The sequence below is a fragment of the Dipodomys merriami genome, unplaced genomic scaffold (assembly GCF_024711535.1).
Source record: "Dipodomys merriami isolate MVZ:Mamm:240054 unplaced genomic scaffold, mDipMer1.0.p SCAF_25, whole genome shotgun sequence".
Classification (NCBI taxonomy): Eukaryota; Metazoa; Chordata; class Mammalia; order Rodentia; family Heteromyidae; genus Dipodomys; species Dipodomys merriami.
Genome location: NW_027203937.1, coordinates 16,845,923 through 16,867,834, shown reverse-complemented (window position 1 = coordinate 16,867,834; position 21,912 = coordinate 16,845,923). Strand labels below are relative to the sequence as shown.

Here is a 21,912-nt window from a genome sequence, read left to right as displayed (position 1 = left end):
CTCCTTTGTTTTTCCCCTACCATACCTTCTCTCCCACCTCCACAACTATACTCTGCCCCTCCCCTAAATTGTAAAGTTTGTTTTTCAACATAGTGTCTTGTACATCTCATTGTTACAATGGGTCAACCTGTATCCCTATTTAAACATTTTGTTTTTTCCCTTCCCTTCTCCAAATTAGACCGACATCAAATACAGTGAAAACAGGGTTATACTGTGGGGGAGGAACATAAAAAGCAACAAAAAATCACATGGTACATTATAAATACGTTAGGAACAATAGCAAGAAAGAAAAAAACCACTTGTGTCCCTATCTTGGGGTTCATTTCGCTTAACATCATCTTACATGGTCGTATATATACATAGCTTTTGACCTTTTCTGCTTGTCCCAGACATATACTAGTTATTGCCAATAAGGGAAACTATAGGACTTATGTTTCTTTGGGCCTGGCTTACTTCACTTAATATAATTTTTTCCAAGTTTTTCTATTTCCTAACAAATGGGGCGATGTCATTCTTTCTGATGGAGGCATAGAATTCCATTGTGTGTGTGTGTGTGTGTGTGTGTGTGTGTGTGTGTGTGTGTATGTGTGTGTGTCTGTGTCTGTGTCTGTGTCTGTGTCTGTGTCTGTGTGTGTATCACATTTTCTTGATCCATTCATCTACTAAGGGGTATCTGGGTTGGTTCCATATCTTAGCTCTGGTAAATAATGCTGCAGTAAACATAGTCGTGCTGGTAGTTTTAGTATGGCCTTGTTTGTGACCATTTGGGTTTCTTTTTCTTTTTTTTTTTTTTGTCGGTTGTGGGGCCTGAACTCTGGGCCTGGGTGCTGTCCCCCAGCTCTCCACCTGTAGATCAGTGCTCTACCACTTGAGCCTCAGCCCTACTTCCGGTTTTTTCTGCTTATGTGGTGCTGAGGAATCGAACCGAGGGCCTCATGCATGCAAGGCAAGCATTCTACCACTGAACCACCTTCCCAGGTAAATGCCCAAAGTGGGATTTCTGGGTCATAGGGGAGCTTTATGTGGAATCTTTTGAGGAAGCTCCATACTGTTTTCCAAAGTGTCTGAACAAGTTTACACTCCCACCAACAGTACAGTAGGGTTTCCTTCTGGCCACATCCCCTCCAGCATCTGTTGTTATTAGAGTTCTTGATTATAGCCATTCTAACTGGGGTGAGGTGGAATCTCAATGTTGTTTTGATTTGCATTTCTTTTATGGCTAGAGAGGTTGAGCATTTCTTCATGTGTCTATCTTATTTTTATTTTTAACAGTTCACTTCTCTGCATTGATTGAAGTTTTCCCCACTGTTATATATGAGCAGTGCACCAGTTTTTTGCTTTATGTTTTGCCAGTTTTGGGGCTTGAACTCAGGGCCTGGGCACTGTCCCTGAGCTATTTTTGCTCAAGGCTAGTACTCTACCACTAGAGTCACAGCGCCACTTCCGGCTTTTTTTCTTTTTTCTTATGTGGTGCTGAGGAATCGAACCCAGGGCCTTGAACATGCAAGGCAAGCGCTCTACCACTGAGCCACCTTCCCAGCCCAGCCTCTCTACTTAGAAATGACAAGACTTCCCAGTATTTCTTTTTTTTTTTTTTTTTTTGTTGGTCATGGGGCTTGAACTCTGGGCTTAGGCGCTGTCCTTGCACTCTTCGGCTCAAGGAGGGCGCTCTACTGCTTGAGCCATAGCGCCACTTCCTTCCCAGTATTTCGTTATCAAACTTTTTCTGCTTTCCTGTTGGCTGTCTTTAGGGCCTTTCCTGCCTTCTGGGCTGTAGAGGCACTGATGACTTTCTTGGAATGCTTCCCCCAGGCAAGCACTTTTTAGCTCATTCTTTACATCTGGATAAATGGCTCTCACCTGCAAAGCCTTCCCTGAGCCTACCTTTTATCCGCTTGTCAGAATCTACTGTGATTGCTTTTGTCTTACTGGAGTACAGGTGCTTGTGTACTTGCCTGTCTCTCTAACACTCTGAGTGAGCTCCATCTTTTTTGATAGGTAGCAACTTAATAATAATATTGTTCAGTTGTCAATTAAAAGCACCCAAAGCTTCCTACCAGTGTCTCATGCCTGTAATCCTAGCTACTTAGGAGGCTGAGATCTGAGGATATCAGTTCAAAGCCAGCCTGGGCAATAAAGTCTGTAACTTTTCTTTTCTTTCTTTCTTTTTTTTTTTTTTTTTTTTGTCGGTCATGGGGCTTGAAGTCTGGGCCTGAACGCTGTCCCTCAGCTCTTCACCTCAAGGCTAGAGCTCTACCACTTGAGCCATTGCTCTACTTCCAGTTTTCTGAGTGGTTTATTGGAGTTAAGAGTCTCATGGACTTTCCTGCCCAGGCTGGCTTTGAACACACACACACACACACACACACACAAAGCAAACAAATATTTTGAAATAATAAATGACTATCATTATAAACAATTTCAGTTTAGAGAACTCCATCTTGGTAAAGTGCTCTCCTCTATACTTTAAATATATTAGTTATAGAACATACTGTTGATAGAAGGCTTATACACTTGGGGAAAACAAATTCACTTAGCATGTAATGTAGCCAGTAATAACTAGTACTTGAGTGAGTTCCTTGAAGGTATGGATGGGGTTTGTCCCTAGAGAGCCCGTGACAAAGCAGGTTGTTATGAAATATTTGTAGAATGAAATCAATGAATAAAAGCCTGTTCAGCTCTGGAAGTGTGACTGAAGTGGTCCTTGCTCAGCAAGCATGAGGTCTTGAGTTCAAATTCCAGTACTTCCCCACCTCCACCCCTCCCCCAAAAAGAGCTAAACCAAACAAACAAGAAAAAACATGATTAGTGACAGGAATGGATAAGTTCTACTTTAATCAGCCTTAGTTACAGAATGCCAAAATGGAAAAATAAAACTAACTTTTAGAGTGACTTTTACTTTTCTTAAAGCTTTTATTAACATAGTTATTTTATTTGACCTGCCATAAGAAGTCTGTGATTGTGTGTCCACTTGTGTGTATATGTGTATGTGTGTGTGTGTGTTTGTGTGTCTGTGTGTGTGAGTGTGTGTGTCAGGGGTTGATAATACTGGGCATTATGCATCCTAGACAAGTACTACACTGAGCTACATCCCCCTTTTTTATATCAGAAAGTTATTACTGTATTTGGATTGCCGATCAAAATCTACTGTACAAAACAGTAGAAGATGTTATTTAAAGAGGCTATATAAAAGAGTTCATAATACCCCGGCACCTGTTTATCAAGGCAAAAGAATTGGCATTTCTTTCTTTTTTTTTTTTTAGAGTTGGTTTATTATATTATATATTTTAGCTTTGAAAGTCATAGAAATCAGTTATCCCAGTTTTTTCCTAGAAAAGACCCATTTTCCCAAAGCATTATGCACAAACAATTTTAATTAGAATATGACAGATATTTCATAATTTTTAAATATAAAATGAAGTCCATGGCTTGAAAAAGTTATTTACTGCAATGAGTTTGAGGGGAAATTTTATAATCTATACCATTATAGATACAAAGTATAATGGTTCAACTTTTTAGTGCTTGACAGGGAAGAATCATGATAAAAAGGTCAATATGAAATCATTTGATTATAGTAGTAATATCTAACATTTGAAATGTATCCATGCTCTTTTGAATAATTGTATTAGTCAGGTATACTTATTTGGCCGCTGTTGTTGCGCAGAGCTGGGTCCTGAGCCAGAGAAATGGCCATGAGAAGGGAGGAGGTGGTGGTGGAGGAGGCGTGGCAGGGGGGAGGGGGGCGGGAAATAGATTTCCAGAAGTGGAATAACTGGATCAGAGGGGTGGTTATCCTGTATAAAAGTGTGTGTCTCACTGCGCCTTCAATGCCATTGAGTGTCAGAATTTAAACACCATACCATGCGTAGGAATTGGCATTTCTTAGGTGTATGATAGGATCTCAATTAACCATTGTAACAATTTTATGAACTGGGTATGCATTATTTCTTTAAGTTTGAGCAAGTAATAAGTGACAAACTAATATTTAAACCAGGGCCATCATGTTTCTATTTTCTACTGTATTAAACTTGTTTGTTGTTGTTGGTTGTAGGGCTTGAACTCAGGGCCTGGGTACTATCCCTGAGCTCTTCTGCTCAAGGTTAGCACTCTACCACTTTGAACCACCGCTCTACTTCTGGTTTTTGAGTGATTAATTAGAGATAAGAGTCTCATGGGGACTTGTCTGCCTGGGTAGGCTTTGAACCATGATTCTCACATCTCAGCATTAGGTGCCCATGGGCACCCGGCTTACATTAAACTTTTGTAGAGATCCATCAGTAGATGGCTTTGTCCTTTGCTATTATGTAATGAAACTTTGTGAGGCATGAAAAATTAGGAATCCTGGTGTTATTATTATTTCATTTATTTGTAGTTCAATGAAATTTTGGGTAAGGTGAATATAACCCTAATACCATTTTTTCTTTTAGTCATTAGTTCAGTACTGTCTCATCACCACACTTGATCTTTACAATTGTATACAAATATAGGCTCAAGTTGTAATTTTATTTATATAAGATATTGAGGCCCAGATAGAAGAGTGAATTGCCTGAATATTGCTAATAAAGGGCAAATTCCAAGTCCAGTTTTTTCACAGCAGCACATTGATCTGCTGGTGTATGAAGCATGGAATGCAACAGTAGTTCTCAACTCAGTCGATTGAGATAATGTGTACAGATAACTGTCATCATTTGAAGGTTATCAGTGGCATCTGAGCCCCACAAAAAACCATTTGGCCTAAAATGGCAGTTGTGGTAAGAAATCTTGACCCAGATCAGTTGGGTTTGTTGCTTTATTTCTCCAGAACAAAGCATACCTACTGATGGGCTTGATTCTTTCAGAACAGGCTGTTTTTCAGTAGCTGAAAAATCTTCATTAATCATCAGGTTATATTCAAAATATTGTATTGAATTAAGCACCAAGGAGACAGAAAGTTATTAGACACATTCTGCCCCCATCAGAAAGTTCGGAAACATCTGGAAGAGATAAAGGCTATTTAGTTACTTCTAGCTGCAAATAAGCTCCCTTGGATTCTAGAAGCTATTGCATACAGTGGTGGCTATAGTCATGGATGATCCTGGTAGAAGCAGGGCTGCTGGATAGGCAAGGCACTGGTAGCTCATGCCTGTAATTGTGACTACTCAAGAGTCTTGAAATTTGGAAGATCATGGGTTGAAATCAGCCAAGGCAGAAAAGTCCATGAGACAGTATCTCCAGTTATCCAACAAAAAGAAAAATGCAGAGCTTTCTTGTTCATGCTGGTGGTCTATCACTTGAGCTTAACAAGAGCAGGAGTCCCTGGAATTGAAGCACAAAAGGTGGGGGGGGGGGAGAAAGAGAGAAAAATAGAAATAGTACTGCTGGCTTACATGGACATTTCCAATATCTTGCTCTCTTTCCATAGTTATGCAATGCCCACCAAAACCATGGAGGTGTTGAAGCTACAGGACCAAGGCAACAAAATGTTCCTGGACTCTGTCCTTACCACCCATGAGCGAGTGGTTCAGGTAGGTGTGGGCAAACCTGAAGTGGATTTGCTTCTTAGGTTCACTCCTTGTGTTTTTTCCTTTGTTATGCCCTTCTTTTTTTTCCTTCTTAACTGCTTTGAATGAGTGTATATGCTGGAGTTTAATTCTCACCCTCCCCCCTCCCCCATCTATCAGTTGTGGGGCTTAAGCTCTGGTCCTGGGTGCTGTCCCTTAGCTCTACAGCTCATGGCAAGCACCCTACCACTTGAACTACAGTGCTACTTCCGGTTTTCTGGTTATTTATTATAGATAAGAGTCTAATGGACTTCCCTGCCTGGGCTGGCTTTGAACCACAATCCTCAGATCTCAGCCTCCTGAGTAGCTAGTATTACAGGAGTGAGCCACCAGTGCCCGGCCTCTATCTCTCTTTTTATGCAACCTCATTTATTCTTTTTTTTTTTTTTTTTTTGTCGGTCGTGGGACTTGAACTCTGGGCCTGGGCGCTGTCCCTCAGCTCTTCAGCTCAAGGCGAGTGCTCTACCACTTGAGCTACAGCACCACTTCCGGTTTTCTGGTGGTTTATTGGAGATAGGAGTCTCACGGTCTCTTCGTGCCCGGGCTGGCTTTGAACCGAGATCCTCAGATCTCAGCCTCCTGAGTAGCTAGGATTACAGGCGTGAGCCACCAGCACCCGGCAACAACCTCATTTATTCTTCCAGCCTTAATGACTATATCTGTATTCTAGAATCCAGATAACCCTATCCAAGATACATGTATCTAGGCTTGATCTATAGACTGAACTTTAATACCCAGATACCTATTGGACTTATCCATTGGGATGTTCCACAAATGCTTTCCCTGCCCTCAGTGTATACAGAACTATTTATAAGGGGAATGATTTTTTCCCTTTTCTATAAACCTCTTCATTTTTGAGCCTAATGCTTATCCTCCAATATTCAAATTCCTTAGCTTCTGTCTCTTAAAAAATCTTTCAAATCTATCAGCTTTGGTTTACTTCCATAACTAATGTAATCCTATCATTTTCTTCCTCTAAACCCAAGTGGCTTACATTTGCTCTAGCAGTTGTCTTCTGCTCTTTTCCTACAGAGATAGGTGAGAAGCCATACCACCATGATCGTGCTAAAAGTTATTAAAAATTCTGAGTGGCTCCTGCGTATTATCCCAGCTGCTCAGGAGGCAGATATTCATCAGATGATTACTGTTTGAGACCACCTTAGGCAAAAAGTTAGGGTGACTTGTCTGCACAAATAAGCTGATTGTAGTTGTACACACCTGTATAATCTCAGCTATTTGGGAGTTATAGATAGGAGGACAAGGGTCAAAGGCAGGTCCTGGGCAAAAATAAGAGGCCCAAGCTGAAAGAAAATAAAGCAAAAAGTATTGTGGCGTGTGGCTCAAGTGATAGACAAATGCAGTGCCTTGAGTTCAAACCCCAGTACCATCAAAACACAAAAACAGAAAAAACAAGCAAAAAACTCAACATTAAAAGAAAAAAGTCACAGGCTAGGAATGTGGTTTAGTGGTAGAGTGCTTGCCTAGCATGCATGAAACCCTGGGTTCAATTCAATAAACCAAAAAGGCCAGAAGTGGTGCTGTGGCTCAAGTGGTAGAGTGCTAGCCTTGAGCAAAAACTCACGGACAGTGCCTAGGCCCTGAGTTCAAGGACTAGCCCCCCCCCCAAAGAAGAAGAAGAAGAAGAATCACGTCTTGTTATTTTTTTCACTTGTGGGCTACACACACATACACACACACACACACACACACACACACACACACACACACACACACACACACACACACACACACACGAGGGTTAGAAATGTGGCTTAGTGGTAGAGTGCTTGCCTCAAATGCATGAAGCCCTTGGTTCAATTCCTCAATGCCACATAAACAGAAAAAACAAAAACAAAAAACAGAAATAAAGGGTTGTAGCTCAAGTGGTAGAGTGCTAGCCTTGAGCAAAAGAAGCTCAGGAACAGTGCCCAGGCCCTGAGTTCAAGCCCCAAGACTGCCAAAAAAGAAAATAAATAAAAGTGGTAGGGAGGGTGGGTTGCTGGTGGCTCATGCCTGTAATACTACTCAGGAAGCTGAGATATGAGGATCATGGTTCATAGCCAACCCAGGCAGGAAAGTCCATGAGACTATTATCTCCAATTAATCACAGAAAAAGTGGGAAGTGGCACCGTGACTCAAATGGTAGAATGCTAGCCTTAACAGAAGTAGCCCAGAGACAGATAGCAGCCAGGCCCAGAGATCAATCCCCAGGACCAGCAATAGTAGTAGTAATAGTAGTAGTAGTAGTAGTAGTAATAGTGGTGGTGAGAACTATTTGGGAAGAGAAAGGAGATCAGTAGGAGGGGGAAGAGCCCTCTTTTTTTTTTTTTTTTTTTTTTTGGTACGGGTTTTTTTTGTTTGTTTGTTTTTGTGTTTTTTTGTGTGGTTTTTTTTTTGGGGGGGGTTCGGTCGTGGGGCCTGGGCACTGTCCCTCAGCTCTTTAGCTCAAGGCTAACGCTCTACCACTTGAGCCACAGCACCACTTCTGGCTTTTTTTTTCTGCTTATGTGGTGCTGAGGAATTGAACCCAGGGCCTCATGCATGCAAGGCAAGCACTCTACCACTGAGCCACCTTCCCAGCCCTTTGTGGGTTTTTTTGTTTTTTGTTTTTTTTTTGGTTGTGGGTCTGACCTCTGGCACTGGGCACTGTCCCTCAGCTCCTCATCTCAAGGCTAGTGCCCTACCACTTGAGCCACAGTGCCACTTCTGACTTTTTTCTGTTTATGTGGTGCTGAGGAATTGAACCCATGGCCTCATGCATGCAAAGCAAGTACTCTACCACTGAGCCAACTTCCCAGCCCTTTGTACGTTTTTTATTGTAATAATACTGTACAGAGAGGTTACAGTTACATGAGCAAGGTAATGAGTGCATTTTCTATCGAGCATTGTTGCCTCCTCCTTTGTTTTTTTTTCTCCTACCATCCCTTCCCTCCCACTTCCATAACTACTCGTGCTCCCCCTCCTCCCCTTCCTCCCACCAAAGATGTGAAAGTTCATTTTCAACATAGTGTCTTGTACATCTCATTGTTACAATGGGTCAACCTGTATCCCTATTTAAACATTTTGTTTTTTCCCTTCCACTCCCCGAAATTAGAGAAGTATATATACAAGATGCAGGGCATGGACATCAAATACAGTGAAAACAGGGGTTATACTGTGGGGGAGGAACATACAGAGAAACAACAACAAAATAAACACATGGTACTTTATAAATACATTAGAAACAATAGCAAGAAAGAAAAAATACTTGCGTCCCTATCTTGGGGTTCATTTCGCTTAACATCAACTTACATGGTCATATGTACATAGCTTTTGACCTTTTCTACTTATCCTCCATATGTACTAGTTATTGCAAATAAGGGAAACCGTGGGACTTATGTTTTTTGGGGCCTGGCTTACTTCGCTTAATATAATTTTTTCCAAGTCTTTCCATTTCCTAAAAAATGGGGCAATGCCATTCTTTCTGATGGAGGCATAGAATTCCATTGTGATATATACCACATTTTCTTGATCCATTCATCTACTGAGGGGCATCTGGTTTGGTTCCATATCTTTCACCTTCTTTTTGTAGCAACCTTATTGATCTATAAATGGCAGAATATATGATTTCTAATTTAAAGTATACAATTAAATAGCTTGTAATATATTTAGAAAGTTATACAACTGCTTCTATGATAATCTCACAATATTTTTTATCAACCCAAATAAATGTTGTAGTCCTTAGAAGTTACTCCTTTGTCTCAGTTTCCCTACACTCTTGGAACCACTCATCTACTTTCTACCTTCTATGCATTTAGGTCTTCTAGGCATTTCATTTAAAAGGTATTTGTATAATTATATATAATATGTGTAAGTGTAGAATGTATAGCCTTTTGCATCTGGGTGTTTTCATGTTTCCAAGGTATATTGATATTGTACTATAATACTTAATTTTATGGCCAAATAATAGTTCATTTTATGGAATCTTACTATTTTTATTAACATATATTAGTTGTACAATGTGACACTTTACACATATACAAATATATGGAATTTCATTTACAGTTCTGTCACCTGACAGCAAGGTAGTAAGTGGAAAGTTAAGGGAGAAATCTTAAATGCGCTAAATTTAAAATAATGAAAAGTGCTTAGAAATCTTCATGTCTTCACATATTATCAGATAGATCTTACTTGCTATGAGGGCCCACAGATGAATTCTGTAGCTGTCAGTTGCCTTTTTGGTTCTCCTCCTGCTTTTTGTCTTTACATCCCATTCACTCTGGCCACATCAGGAACTAGTTCTAATAACACTGTTATTAAAATTGCCAAATACTGTTATGCATCTACATTGTACTGAATCTTGTTTACTCTGCCTTGAAAACTCTATGCTACTGTTGAATTCTCCTGTTGTTCTTCAAGTCTCTGCCCAGATGTTAGCATCTCTGGAAACTTTATTTGACCTTCTCCAACTGAATTAGTAGATATTTCTCTTGTGGTCCTCACAGCTCCCTGCATTGCCTTTCTCCTGTACATCTGATTCACCTCTGACTCTCAGGCCAAGTTCTCATCCCATTCAGCAGCTGGCCTGTTTGAATAAACCTGAGTAACATCAGAAAGTTAGCCTGGACATGGGGCCAGGAAGGTGGCTCAGTGGTAGAGTGCTTGCCTTGCATGCATGAGGCCATGGGTTCAATTCCTCAACACCACATAAGCAGAAAAAGCTGGAAGTGGTGCTGTGGCTCAAGTGGTAGATGGCTACGCCTTGGTAGATGGCTAAGTTCAGAAACTAACAATGGAGTTAATCCTTCACCTTACTGGATTTGACATTGGAGCCCAGGCCATGTCTGCCCAATTACCTTTCAGTGCCCTCCCTAGAGCATCTTTTCTTATTTTACAGATAAGCGGTTTGAGTGCTACATTTGCAGAGATTTTCCTGGAAATACTCCAGAGCAATCTTCCTGAAGGAGTCAAATTGTCAGTGAGGGAGGTAAGTGCTGGTTTGAGAAGAGGCCTCCCTCAAAATGAGGAGAAAGAATGGATTGCTAGGTTTTCAAAACAACAGAAGTGTAGATAGTTCTGCCCACATAATAATGAGCATTGTGCAGTCTGGAGGTACTGTGATTGTTATTACAACACTGTGGAGGCACCCAAGGTGATGCTTTGTGTATCACAGAGCTCACCTCCATCTCAGTGTCCCGCTGTTAGGGGGAACCCATGACACTTCAGACTCTCTCCTTTCAGGCAGTTATGTAACAGTAAGACCATGTTTAAAGATTGCATAGAGTGTATAAATCAGAACACAAACAGCAAAATTTTCCTCCAAGAGACATTTCCTAGACCTTCAAGGTTTCTCTATAACCTGATTGAATATATCCAGTAGAAAATACGGGTCATATAGCTGGGTGCCAGTGGCTCTTGCCTAATTGTAGCTACATGAGGTTGAGATTTGAAGATTGAGGTCTGAAACCACCCTGGGCAGAAAAACCCAAGAGACTCTGTCTTCAGTTAACCAGCAAAAAAGCTGGACTAGAAATGGCTCAAGTAATAGAGCACCATTACTGAGCCAAAATAAATAAGCCAGGCACCAGTGGCTGATATCTAAGGCTTGAAGCGCCAATTAGAATAGGAAAGCTTATGAGACTCTCATCTCCAATTAACTACCAAAAAAGCAAGAACTGCAGCTGTGGCTCAGTGCTCACTTTGAAAAAAAAAAGAACCAGTGCGCAGGCCCTGAGTTTAAGCCCAGGACTAACAAAGAATAAAATAAAATCATGAATAAATAAATAGCTGAGTGAAAGGGCAGGGCTTTGATATCAAGCCCTGGTACTGGGGCAAAAAAAAAAAAGTGCTGGTCATGAGCTAGAGCTATGACTCAAGGGTTGGGTGTTTGTATACCAAGCTTAAGCAGACAAGTTCAAGCCTCAGTACTTAAAAAAAAATGCTAGTCAGAAGGATATCTGGTTGGACATGAAAAACTGGCAGAACAGGTCATTAGGAACTTTAGCCTAAATACTAGTTATTCAGGTCTATTTGCATGACACAAATCCATCAGGTTAGACCAGTACCCTGACTACCCATCCCCTTTTGTTCTAAGGACATGCTTGTCAGCGTGTTGACTTTCATGCGTGAACATGGAAGTTATGTTCTGGTCAAGCTGACAAAAGATTCCAGTGCCTGTAAATATAATTTCTTAATATAAAGGGATAATTTTTATATTAAAAAAAAAAGTGCTGGGCTGGAAAGGTGGCTCAGTGGTAGAGCACTTGCCTTGCATGCCTGAAGCCCTGGATTCGATTCCTCAGCACCACATAAGCAAAAAGAAAAAAGCTGGAAGTGGCGCTATGGCTCAAGTGATAGAGCGCTAGCCTTGAGCTGAAGAGCTGAGGGACAGTGCCCAGGCCCAGAGTTCAGGCCCCACGACTGGACCCCCCCCCAAAAAAAAAAGTGCTAACTGGAAGCCAGCAGCTCATGCCTGTAATCCAGCTTACTCAGGAGACTGAGATCTAAGGATCACAGTTCAAAACTAGCCAGGGCAGGAAAGAGACTCTTATCTCCAATAAACTCCTTGGAAAAAGTTGGAGTGGCACTTTGGTGCACATAGTAGAACTCTAGCCTTGGGCAAAAGAAGTTCAGGGACAGAGCCCAGTCTGAGAGCTCAAGCCCCAGGACTAGCCAAAAAAAAAAGAAAAAGTACTTTTAGTCTGATGATGTGGCTCAGTGGGAGAGCATCTGCCTAGCATGTACAAGGTCTTGGGTTTGATCTATTTAACAAAACAACAATAACAAAAGCGTAGTTCTTTACATGCCTGAGAAATCTGATTTAGCTTTGAAACTCTGATATCTAGTACAAATCTCAAACATGGTAGTGAATCTCAATCATTCTCTGCAGAGAATGGGTCCATCTTGGATGCTGTATGTATTTGAGAAACTAAAAGTTCTGTAGTAATTCCCACTACTTTTCTTTTTTGTCCTCTCCAGCACACTGAAGAAGACTTCAAAGGAAGGTTCAAAGCTCGGCCAGAACTTGAAGAACTGTTGGCCAAGCTGAACTAGCTACCACAGATGTTTCATTCCATCCAACACTAGTGGTACTGAGTCTCAAGGAGAAGAGCTTCTTAGGTGGTCAGAGTTAAGTAAAAGGCTGGCCCGTTGATTTCTTAATTACTCATTTCCACACTAGGAATGCTTTCTCTCTGTGACATGGCAGTACTTGCCAGTTATTATACCACTTACCTTTGGAATAACTTGGAGTATCCTCCATCTAATAAAAATCTGCTGCTATATTTGTTACTACTGCTTTTGGTGTGTATGAGAGATGGGGAAAGGGAGGAAAGGAGAAGAGTCAGGCCATCTTGACTCTACTAAGAGATTCTTTTTTCTTTTTGTCTGATGTGTTAGCATAGAAGCATGCTTCCCTTCCATATTGTTTTGATAAGAGTGAAGTCCTCTTTTTTTTTTCTTCTTGAGGTAATTTCTTGCTATATAATCCTTTGTAACTCACTTTGTAACCCAAACTGATCTTGAACTTTGAGATTCTCTTGCCTGAGCTTTCCAAATTCTAGGATTACACAAGGATGTGCCACTATGCCTGGCTTGAAGCAATCTAGTGTTATAGTGATGTAGGGATCATAGTACAAATAAACTCCCTATATTAGTTCATTTTGTGTTGCTATAATGAAATACCTGAAACTGGGTTCTTTTATTTTTCCTGCCAGTTCTGGGGTTTGAACTCAAAGCCTAGGTACTGCCCCTGAGCTTTTTTGCTTAAGGCTAGCACTCTACCACTTGAATCACAGCTCCAGTTTCAGCTTTTTTATGCTTAATTGGAAATGAGAGTCACATGGACTTTCCTGCCAAGTTGTCTTTAAACTGCAACGCAAATCTCAGCCTCCTGAGTAGGAAACTGGGTACTTTATAAAGAAAAGAAGTACATTGATGTCACTATTCTGGAGTTTCAAGAACATGGCACCAGGGCTGGGAAGGTGGCTCAGTGGTAGAGTGCTTGCCTTGCATGCTTGCATGCCTGAGACCCTGAGTTTGACTCCTCAGCACCACATAAGCAGAAAAAGCCGGAAGTGACACTGTGGCTAGCCCTGAGCTGAAGAGCTGAGGGACAGTGCCTAGGCCCAGAGTTCAAGCCCCATGACTGACAAAAAAATAATTAAAAAAAAAAAAAAAAAGAACATGGCACCAGAGACAGCTCAGTTGTGGTGAGGACTCTCAGGCTTATGAAAGAGGGAGAGATCATGTGATAAGACAGGAAGCGGAGCCAGGAGCTGGTGGCTCAAGACTAATCCTAACTGTTCAGGAGGCTGAGATCTGAGGATCGCAGTTCAAAGTCAGCCCAGGCAGGAAAGTCTATGAGACTCTTAACTCCAATAAACCATTCAGAAAACCAGAAGTGGAGCAATGGCTCAAGTGGTAGAGCACTAACTTTGAACTGAAGAGCTGAGGGACAGTGCCCAGACCCAGAGTTCAAGCCCCACGACCGACCAAAAAAAAAAAAAAAAAAAAAAAAAGACAGGAAGCTGAGAACAAGGAGGGGTTAGTCTTGTTCTTTTTTTTTTTTTTGGGGGGGGGGTCCTGTCGTGGGGCCTGAACTCTGGGCCTGGGCACTGTCCCTCAGCTCTTAAGCTAAAGGCTAGCGCTCTACCACTTGAGCTACAGCGCCACTTCTGGCTTTTTTCTTTTTGCTTATGTGGTGCTGAGGAATCGAATCCAGGGCCTCAGGCTTGCAAAGCAAGCGCTCTACCACTGAGCCACCTTCCCAGCCCCTAGTCTTGTTCTTTTTATTACTGTAAGGTCTGCCCTGGGAAGGCGACACAGGCTCCTCCTTCCTCTTGGAAAAGTCTCTGCCCAGTAGTTGTGTCACCTAGGTAATTGGCACACCTGGAGGTCACATCCTGGGCCACCACGGTCACCCTTCCCATTGGACCAGGGGAGAGTCCCAGACCCTGAAGTCACATCCCCATCCAGTGTGGCCTCACCTTCTCCCCTCTCCTTTCCTCCGTACACCCAGCCTGCCCTTCACCATGTAGGGCTGGGGCAGCAGCTCCGTAAATAAACTTATTTTCCTGCCTGAATAGCGCTTGGTGCTTTCTTTGTCAGCTACTTAATTAAGCCTAGTATATTTAATTTACCTTACAATTACAGCCTACTATTAGAGGGTTCCAAGAAACTACTTTAATCCCTTTCCATAGCAGAGCCCTCCTCCATGACCTAATCACCTGCAAGGCATCACTTCCTAAGGTTCTGTCACCCTTAGACAGAAGACCAAGCTTCCAGTGCCTGAACCCTTGGGGAACATATTCAAACCCTATAAAAACCACTCTCTGAATAAAAAGCTTAAAGAACTTGGGATTTTGGAGAAGGATGGAGATTTTGCATATGAAAAAACTCTCCAAGCCGGGCGCTGGTGGCTCTCGCCTGTAATCCTAGCTACTCAGGAGGCTGAGATCTGAGGATCGCGGTTCAAAGCCAGCCTGGGCAGGAGAGACCATGAGACTCCTATCTCCAATAAAACCACCAGAAAACCGGAAGTGGCGCTGTAGCTCAAGTGGTAGAGCGCTCGCCTTGAGCTGAAGAGCTGAAGGACAGCGCCCAGGCCCAGAGTTCAAGCCCCATGACCGACAAAAAAAAAAAAAACTCTCCAAAACTGGGCACAGGGGGCTCACACCTGTAATTCTAGCTACTCAGGAGGCTAAGATCTAAGGATAGCTGTTCAAAAGCCAGTCCCCACAGGAATGTCGTCCGCTAGACTCTATCTCTTACCACCAGAAAATCAGAAGTAGCACTGTGGCTCAAGTGGTAGAGCACTAGCCTTGAGCTAAAGAGCTGAGGGTCAGCGCCCAGGCCCAGAGTTCAAGACCCACCACTGACAAAAACAAACAAAAAATAAAACTCCAGATGGAATTGTGGTGTGTCCATAAGTAAAATAAATTGCTTTGTAAGTTAGTAACGACAAAAGTATTCAGGTAAAGGTTTATACCTGCTAATTAAGTTTTCCTGGAACAAGCTGAAATAAGGGAAAGTAGATCTTGGGTAGGAGTCAGCAAATGACTGCCTATAAAGCAAATCCTAAACTACCATGTGCTGGTGGCTCACACCTGTAATCCTCCTAGCTATTCAGGAGGTTGAGATCTGAGGATCGAGGTTCAAAGCCAGCTTGGGCAGGAAACTCCGTGAGTCTCTTTATCTCCAATAAACCACTGGAAAACCGGAAGTGGCACTGTGGCTTAAGTAGTAGAGTGCTAGCCTTGAGCTGAAGAGCTGAGGGACAGCGCCCAGGCCCAGAGTTCAAGCCCCAGGACCAACCAAAAAAAAAAAAAAACAGCAAATCCTAACCCACTGGCTTTTGTTGTTGTTTGGTTCTGTTTTAATGATTTATTGAGGTAAAATATGTCACAAAATCAGGTATTTTGAAATGAATATTAGTTATATAGTACAGTCACAAGACCTTCTGTCTTTATAAATAAAGATTTATTGGAACAGACCTCTGCTCATTCACTCAATGTTGTCTATGACTGCTTTAATGCTATAATGACATGGTTGAGTAGTTACAACAGAGTACACAAAATTAAAACACTCACTATTTGGCCCTTTGTAGAAATAGTTGTCAAAGACTTATCTAAGTCATTGAATCTCAAAACTTCTAGGGAACATGAAAATCACCAGGATGAGGTTTTTTTTTTTGGGGGGGGGGGGGGTGGGGGTCCTGTCGTGGCCCTGAACTCTGGGCCTGGGCGCTGTCCCTCAGCTCTTCAGCTCAAGGCTAGCACTCTACCACTTGAGCCACAGCACCACTTCTGGCTTTTTTTTTTTTTGCTTATGTGAAGCTGAGGAATCAAACCCAGGGCCTCATGCATGCAAGGCAAGCGCTCTACCACTGAGCCACCTTCCCAGCCCCAGGACGAGTATTTTTCAGCACAGACTCATGTCCTACCTTTTAAAATTTCAGTTGTATGGTGTAAGGGTCTAGACTTCGTTTCTTACAAGTTCCCAAGTGATACTTGTGCTGCTAATCCAGGATTACCTCTTTAAGAACCTCTAGTTAGGTGGCCCCTAATGTTTTCCCCTTTCTAAGCATTCATGCATTCATGCAGAATAGCTATCATTTGTGGAACCAACACTTGTGCTGGGGGTCTCGGGATATTGTGTATGTGCCTGTGAATGTCTGTCTATATGAGAATATGTGAGTATGTGTGTGTGTGTATCTGAAGCTCACATTTATTGGTCTCTTCCTATTTAGAAATTCTCTTTCAGGTTATTTGTATTATCCTGATCTTACAGGTAAGAAACTGAAATTAGGACAGATGAAATCACCTTATCACACAGCTAAAAGACAATTCTCTTCCCCTTTACTTCTGTGGGGATCTGGGAGAGCTGTGAGCAGTCTCACCACTTCATGTACTTTCCTGGCTCATCAGCTTCAGTCCTGCAGTTATTTGCATTTGTTCCCTTGATCTCCATAGGTAACCACAGGAAACTCAAATTTCCTTCTAAGGCATAACACTACTGGGGACAGGTACACCTCATTAAAATGCTCCTCTGAATTCAAATGGAAGGTTCAGCAGGTCAAGACTTACAAGTGAACCCCACTGGGAGTGAAGGCAGAATTTTCCAGTGAGAACTGATGTTTTGGTTATAGAACTGCTCGTTATTGAGTCTCCTCTAGGGAAGATTAAAAAAAAACAAAAACCAATAACCACAAAAAAACAGAACAAATGAGTGAGAGACTAGGGAAGTATAATGACATAAAAGATGCATTTACATGTTAACAAGATATTGAGCTGAAAGAGTTTAGGAACAGCCAGCCTCATTGTTTCCTTTAACAACTGCATGTTCAGGGCCCAGAAAGCTGTGATTTGCCCAGTGTCACAGGGCATTTCACGGGCAGAGCAACAGCAGGATTCAGATCTCCTGATTGCCAGCCCATCCCTTTCTATTGCATCACTAAGAGATGAGTCAGACTTATCTCTTCAATAGGAGGCCTTTGGATTCTGTATCCTTGGAACCTTCTTACCACTCACCTAGTTGATGATTTACCCTTCCACTGGAGTCAAAGGACTTTTGTTGCTCATGGTTAATCTGACCTGAGAAATGGAAATTGTTCTTAATGTTCCATCCTAGCAAAACAAATAGGAGATAGTTTTACTGGATCCTCAGGGCTACACAACAATTATAAGCTTCCTTTGGTTCTCTAGAGTAAAGCACAGGGAAAAAATGTTTTCTTAGGATCACAGAACAATGAAATGAATTAAACAGAACAAAAGTATCTGTGCTCCAAGTTGAAAATACCTTTCTCTTATCTCCTTGAGACAACTATTATAAGAAAAAGAGGCAGACAAACCTGGGTTGGCCTTGGGTTTCTGTGTGTATTAGTTTTAAAGCCTGTGGTGGTTTTTTGTTGTTTTTTTTCCTGGTGTGTTAACTTCATTGAACTTCGTTTTTTTGTTTTTTTTTAATTTGTAAGATGAGGTTATCTCTTTTTTAGAGGTAGGAGATGGAGAAAAAGCAAAAGGCTCAGTAATTATGAGATTTTATTCCCTTCTCAACAATTGTAGTTTAGGGTGTGTGTGTGTGTGTGTGTGTGTGTGTGTGTGTGTGTGTGTGTGTGTGTGTGTGTGTGTGTGTGTGTGTGTGTGTGTGTGTGTGTGTGTGTGTGTGTGTGTGTGTGTGTGTGTGTGTGTGTGTGTGTGTGTGTGTGTGTGTGTGTGTGGCAAAAGGCTCAGTAATTATGAGATTTTGTGTGTGTGTGTGTGTGTGTGTGTGGCAAAAGGCTCAGTAATTATGAGATTTTGTGTGTGTGTGTGTGTGTGTGTGTGTGTGTGTGTGTGTGTGTGTGGCAAAAGGCTCAGTAATTATGAGATTTTATTCCCTTCTCAACAATTGTAGTTTAGGGTGTGTGTGTGTGTGTGTGTGTGTGTGTGTGTTGTGTGTGTGTGTGTGTTTGAAGAAAAGTCTCATACTTTCTTTGAACCAGGATCCTCAGCTTCCTGAGTAGCCAGGATTATTGGTGTGAGCCACTACATCTGGCATGGTATACTTTTTTGAAAGATTTTTTTAGGACAGGCACTAGTGGCTCACATCTATAATCCTAGCTACTTAGGAAGGAGCCTGACAACTGGAGGATTGCACTTCAAAGCCAGTCTGGGCAGAAATGAGACTCCCCATCTCCAGTTAACCAGCAAAAAAGCTGGACTGGAGGTATAGCTGACGTGGTAGAGTGCCAGCTGTGAGCAAGCAGTCCAAGCAGACAAGAGGCTCTGAGTTCCAACTCTGGTACTGGAAACAAAACAAAACAAAACAATTTTAAATTGAAGGCATGGTTTACACAAAATGAAACAGACTTTTAACTGTGTATTCAGTCAATTATCAACTGATCTGTTTTGCAACAGCATCTACTACTTATTCCCAAATAAAGAACATTTGTGTTACCCCAGAAAGTTCTCATATTGTCATTCTCCCCCAGAGGCATTGACTAATCTCATTTATATTGCCATAGGTTGGGGTTGCCTATTAATATGACATATAAATAGAACATGCAGTATGTCTTCTTGGGTCTGACTTCACTGATTTTGTTACATGTTTTGGTAGTTCGGTTCTTTATAATTTTAGTTTTGAATGTCTAGATGGGGTTAAAGAATTCCTAATAGGGACTGTGAAAGCATGAGGGATAGGCAGGAGAGAAAAGAGCGACAGTCATTGGATTGAAAGTCAGAATAGCTAAGTTTTACTGGTGGCTCTGGCAATACATAATCTATGGAATCATCTCTCTGGGGAAGGAAATATACCTACCCAAGGTCATCCACTCAGCCAGTGAGTGGCACACCCATGGATTGTGCCAAGCCACTCCGTTCTCAGCTCAGTGCACTTTACTGGAACTTTTAGGAATTGATTGTTATATAGTTCAATAACTTCCCAGAAGGACAAAATGCCTAGGTCAAACATGCAGTTTTCCTAGCTAACACCAGAAGATTCTATAGCTTTTCTTTTAGTCCTTTTCCTCTGCGTGAGAGTGCTTGTACTTTGGAAGCCTGTGAAATAACCAGCTGAGATTCTGAAAGTAGATGATTTTGTCACAGAGAAAGAAATCAAATCTGGGTGTTTGACCCTAATAGGAGGAAAGCTCTGTGAGCATGCATTGGGTGAACTGATCTGCTGGAAAGACTGCAGGCAGGGGTAGATAATGTGTCTTGTGCTTATTTCATTTGTACTTTGATCTCTTTGTATACATTTGATTTCAAAATGTCCAATCTTCTTGCAGAATGTAAAATGATGTTGCTGTTAACACTCTCCCTGGGATAACTTATTCTCAGACATTTCAGCTCATTTTTACAGGATCAGCTCACATTCAGACAGAATGCCCAAGCATTCTGGGGAAAGAAAATTCTTTAAGATATAGCTACTAACCAAAGAAGAATCCCTCTTACTTCCTCTGCCAGCGTTAAGCCCCTTGCTGAAGCAGAGGAGGGAGCCCCAGTATTCCCTACCAAGGGAAAGTATAAAGTTTCAGTCTGGACTTGCTCCAGTTCTCTTCCAATTTCTAAAGTCAGCAGACCAAAGATCTAGTCTGGCAACTTTACCTAGGGAGGGAGGAGTATCTTCTTACTTAACTAGTAAAACATATTACAGTGCACCTTTGTATTAGGACCTTGCAGCAGAAGAGCTAAACCATGAGTCTGATCTAGGCTTGGTCAAGAGGGGCACCCAGCCAAGAAGTCCCCCTACTCTCTTCCCAGGTGACCCAGAATTACCAGAGGTAGATGTTAGATTGTATCAGAACAGGCATAAACTACCTTCAGGCATAGACTACCTTAAGCCCCAGCTCTATGGCGGGCTGCAGAACTGAGACTGAAGAAAAACACCAAACTTTACATCTGAGTTGCTTACACTTACTAATTTTTCTTGTAAAGGGCTAACAAAGCAAACTAATAACAGGCAGTGTGGTTATTCACTATGTGTTAAGCTGTGCACTGGATGCTTGTGAGAGGACAAGCCAAACTTTAGAGCAAGACAGACCGAGTCCCACCTTCAGCACCTCTGTAAAAAGCTGTGAATACTGTGTTGGGAGGGCTGGTTTAGACATCATAACTAAGGATGATCATTAGTATACAATGATGGCAGACTTAGATTCTAAACTCACTCATTACTTTTTTTTTTTTTGGGGGGGGGGTCCAGTCGTGGGTCCTGAACTCTGGGCCTGGGCACTATCCCTCAGCTCTTCAGCTCAAGGCTAGCACTCTACCACTTGAGTCATAGTGCCACTTCTGGCTTTTTTCTTTTTGCTTATGTGGTGCTGGGGAATCGAACCAGGGCCTCAGGCATGCAAGGCAAGCGCTCTACCACTGAGCCACCTTCCCAGCCCCACTCATTACTTATATAACATTATTTTTACAACTCATTCTTCCAACAATTCTGAGGAAGGTCTATATTTTCTAGGAGGCTTGTGAGGAAAGTAATAAAGACATACACACTTTTGTGTGTGGGTACTGGGGCTCCAACCTAGGGCCTTGGTGTTCTCCTTGAGCTTTTTTTTTCTTTTTTTTTTTTTGCACAAGGCTAGCACTCTACCTGTTGAGGCACAACTCCACTTCTGGCTTTTTGTGTTTAATTGGAAATGAGTCTCATGTACTTTCCTGCCCAGGCTGTCTTTGAACTGGGATCCTCAGATGTCAGTGTCATGAGTAGCTAGGATTACAGGCAGGAGCCACCAGTGCCTGGCTATACACAATTTGTTATAGGAAGCCATTATTTCTGCTAAGGATGGCCTTTCACCGATCTGTGCTAGTATCACCCTGCTGTCTCCATGACCTATAGCATTTAATTACATAAGCAGTAAGATGATTTCTATCTAAAATAGCTCATTTAAAAGTTTTTCTACTTTAGTCCCTCCCCCACAGTGTAACCCCCACTTTCACTTTATTTGATGTCAGTATAACATGTGGAGGAGATAGGGACAAACAAGTCGTTTAAGGATTCAGGTGGACCTGTTGCAACAAGGAGAATTACAAAATGTCATGTCAAAGCAAGCTTTACAATGTCGGTGTGTGTGGGGGGAGGGGGGTATGATTGGGTGGGGGGGAGGGGGGAGGCTGGGAAGGGAGGTGAAGGGTAAACAAAGGAGGAGGCTGCAATGCTTGGTAAGAAATGTATGCATTATCCTGCCAATGTAATTGTAACCCCTCTGTACAGTATGTTCTCAAATAAAATAAAATTAAATTAATTAAAAAAAAGTTTTTCTACTTTATAGTGGACAAAAGTAAAACTGTACTTCTGTTTCTGAATTTTGATACTTTTCTGGGCTAGCACAGTATGTAACCTTATGAAACTGGGCAGTGGCAGTAAATCCATTGCCTGGTTAGACATATGAAGGTGAGCAACTGACACTACA

At 41.9% G+C, this 21,912-nt stretch overlaps 1 protein-coding gene across 1 annotated transcript in view; it reads left to right on the top strand.

Annotated features, from left to right (window-relative positions):
• The window catches only part of Mrpl48 (mitochondrial ribosomal protein L48), a 55,313-nt gene extending 42,504 nt beyond the window's left edge, over window positions 1-12,809 (top strand). The window contains exons 6-8 of the mRNA XM_070035036.1: window positions 5,402-5,504; window positions 10,417-10,506; window positions 12,498-12,809. Coding sequence (XP_069891137.1) covers window positions 5,402-5,504; window positions 10,417-10,506; window positions 12,498-12,572 — 268 coding nt within the window. The 3' untranslated portion in view covers window positions 12,573-12,809. The remainder of the gene's footprint in view (window positions 1-5,401; window positions 5,505-10,416; window positions 10,507-12,497) is intronic.
• The last annotated feature ends 9,103 nt before the right edge of the window (window positions 12,810-21,912 follow it).